This window comes from Crocuta crocuta, unplaced genomic scaffold (genome assembly GCF_008692635.1).
Source record: "Crocuta crocuta isolate KB4526 unplaced genomic scaffold, BGI_CrCroc_1.0 scaffold318, whole genome shotgun sequence".
Taxonomy (NCBI): Eukaryota; Metazoa; Chordata; class Mammalia; order Carnivora; family Hyaenidae; genus Crocuta; species Crocuta crocuta.
In genome coordinates, this window is record NW_027531425.1 from 1,128,211 (window position 1) to 1,130,621 (window position 2,411).

At 59.2% G+C, this 2,411-nt stretch overlaps 1 protein-coding gene across 1 annotated transcript in view; it reads left to right on the forward strand.

Annotated features, from left to right (window-relative positions):
* The window catches only part of KLHDC8A (kelch domain containing 8A), a 6,272-nt gene extending 3,861 nt beyond the window's left edge, over window positions 1–2,411 (forward strand). The window contains exons 4-5 of the mRNA XM_077771975.1: window positions 502–647; window positions 1,351–2,411. Of these exons, the coding sequence (XP_077628101.1) occupies window positions 502–647; window positions 1,351–1,544 (340 nt within the window). The 3' untranslated portion in view covers window positions 1,545–2,411. The remainder of the gene's footprint in view (window positions 1–501; window positions 648–1,350) is intronic.

The window sequence follows — 2,411 nt, forward strand, 5'->3', positions numbered from 1 at the left end:
CCACCCCCGTCCCATCCCCCCTCCCAGGCCCGGTAATCCAGCTCGGTAAGCCTTTCAGAGGTCCGAACAGCCCTCTCCATTCGGGGCTCCCTTTGGGATTGCATTCTTTCCTCTTGGTTGGCTGGTTGTTTTCATCAAAGCCTTTCCCATCTATTTTCTCTTCTTACAACATTCTGGCAGGGCCAGGTGAGGGAGGGATTTTCCGGCTTTTTACCAATGCGGACGCAGAAGGATCCCGACTCCCACACTCCCTCGCTGCCTCTAGTTAGCCTCCTCCCCAGCTCAGACGCCTTGAGAGCAGAAGTTAGAACAAGATTCGTTGTAGGGGATTCTGGTTCCTCGGACTGTAGCAAGCCTGGGAGAGGGTAGAGGCCACGGAGCAAATCCTTACAAACAGCAAGAGGCGTAGTTATGCCCTGAGCACAAAGGGTGCATGGAGTGGACGACCGCCCAGGATGTGAGCTGTGGGGACTCGGTGTGTATCTCAGTGGGGGAAGTCAGCTCATTCTCTCTAAATGTATCCCGCCACGACCCACGGCCTGCAGGCGGATGGCTGAAGATGGAACGCTCTTTCTTCCTCAAGAAGCGGCGGGCAGACTTTGTGGCCGGCTCTGTGAGTGGACGGGTCGTAGTGGCCGGAGGACTTGGTAAGGATGGGGCTTATTCTGGTGCTGGTGGGCCCCGGGCACTGGGCACGAGCAGAAGTTAGTGGCTGCTTGCACACTGGCTGCCTACCCCTTTATCCCAAATAATTCAAAACCGCTTCTTCCTGGCTGGACTTCACAAATCCACATAGGGGCCCCAGTGTGGTCTTTCTGTCCTCTTACACAGGGGAAAAATTGAGGCCAAGAGAGCACGAGGGATATGAGCTGCTAACTCGGTAACCCAGGCTTGCTGAGCACAGATCCCTGGGGCCCTGTCCGGGAATTCCCGGAGGCCAAAGCACGGGGCGGGGGGGGATTCTCTGGTCCTCTTTCTCTGACCAGCGCTGCTCCCCGGACTCCCAGACATGCACAGGGGCTCAATGTGAGCCAGCCCACAGGGGCAGTTTTTTAGTAAAAGGCAAAAGAGAGGCAGCAGTGGCTAGAAAGTTCTGGTAAAAGCAGAGTGGAGAAAGCAAGCCTTACTCTTGAGGAGATGGAAAGATGGAGAGAAGGCGAGAGGGGTAAAGTGGTTGCCCGACAAGAGCTTGGGCCCAGGGTAGGGAGGGCGCAGTTCTGCAGCCCAGGTACTGGGGTCCCTTGGCTTCTGCTTGTGGATTCCAGAGGGAGGGAGGGAGGTGGGGGCACCGCGGGGCATGGATTGGGGGCTGGACTTCTCTCTAAGGTCCGGTTCCCTTGGCGCTTTCAGGGAACCAGCCCACTGTCCTGGAGACGGCAGAGGCGTTCCACCCCGGGAGGAACAGGTGGGAGGCCCTCCCCGCCATGCCCACGCCCCGCTGCGCCTGCTCCAGCATTGTCGTCAGGAACTGCCTCCTGGCCGTGGGGGGCGTCAACCAGGGTCTGAGCGACGCCGTGGAAGCCCTGTGTGTCGCCGACTCCTAGCTGTCCCCGGGCCCCGCACGTGGGCCCCAGACCAGATCAGCCCACCCTCGACAAGAGGAATGGTCTCGTCAAAGCAGTCTGGGCGACTTCCCTGACGCCAGCTCCCGTCAGCAGCTAGTGGGGTCAGGCCCTGGGGCTCTGAGTGACCTCCCTCCACCTCCAAACCCTACCAATCCCAGGAAATAGAAGAAGTCCCAAGGACTCAGCCAGCCTCTGGCTGGAGGCCCGCTGAACTCTGAGGAGAGGCCTCCCTTACTGCTCAGGCAGAGAAAGGCACGGAAGTACCTGCTACCTCCCCTTCCAGTGAGTTCCTCCCCCCTCCCCTGCCCGTGTCCAGGGTAGGAGGTGAGCAGGGCCGAAGACAACTGCTCTCTCCCCCCAGCTCTGAACTAGTTTGAGGGTCTCTTGGGATGGAAAACGGAGAAGGTCTGCACGGAGTCCCAAACCCGTCCCCGCTCCCGTGGTCTCCATCCCTCCCCATTTGGTGGCCAGCTGGGGGCCTGGCCTAGCCCTCATCCGCTCAGCAAGAATTGGCCTCGGAGCAGGGGCCGCCGAGCTGGAAGTCAGGTTCACGTTGACTGGTCCAGGCCAGCAGCCTCCGGGAAGGATCCGTGCCTCTCGGGTCCTTGACGGGAATGTGACGATGGGGAAGGAGCAGATGCCCAGCCCAGGCTCTGCTTCCCGCTCCTCTCCTCACTCACTCTCTCCTTCCGCCACCCCTTCCTGGCCCTTTTGTCACCAATGGCCCCAAAGTGTTACTGTGCAAAACCTTCTCATGTACACTGTGGCATCCAAATCCACCAAGTCTGGATTAACCGCACTCTGGTTAACAGCAGCAGCACAACAATTAAAATCTATATTCCTATC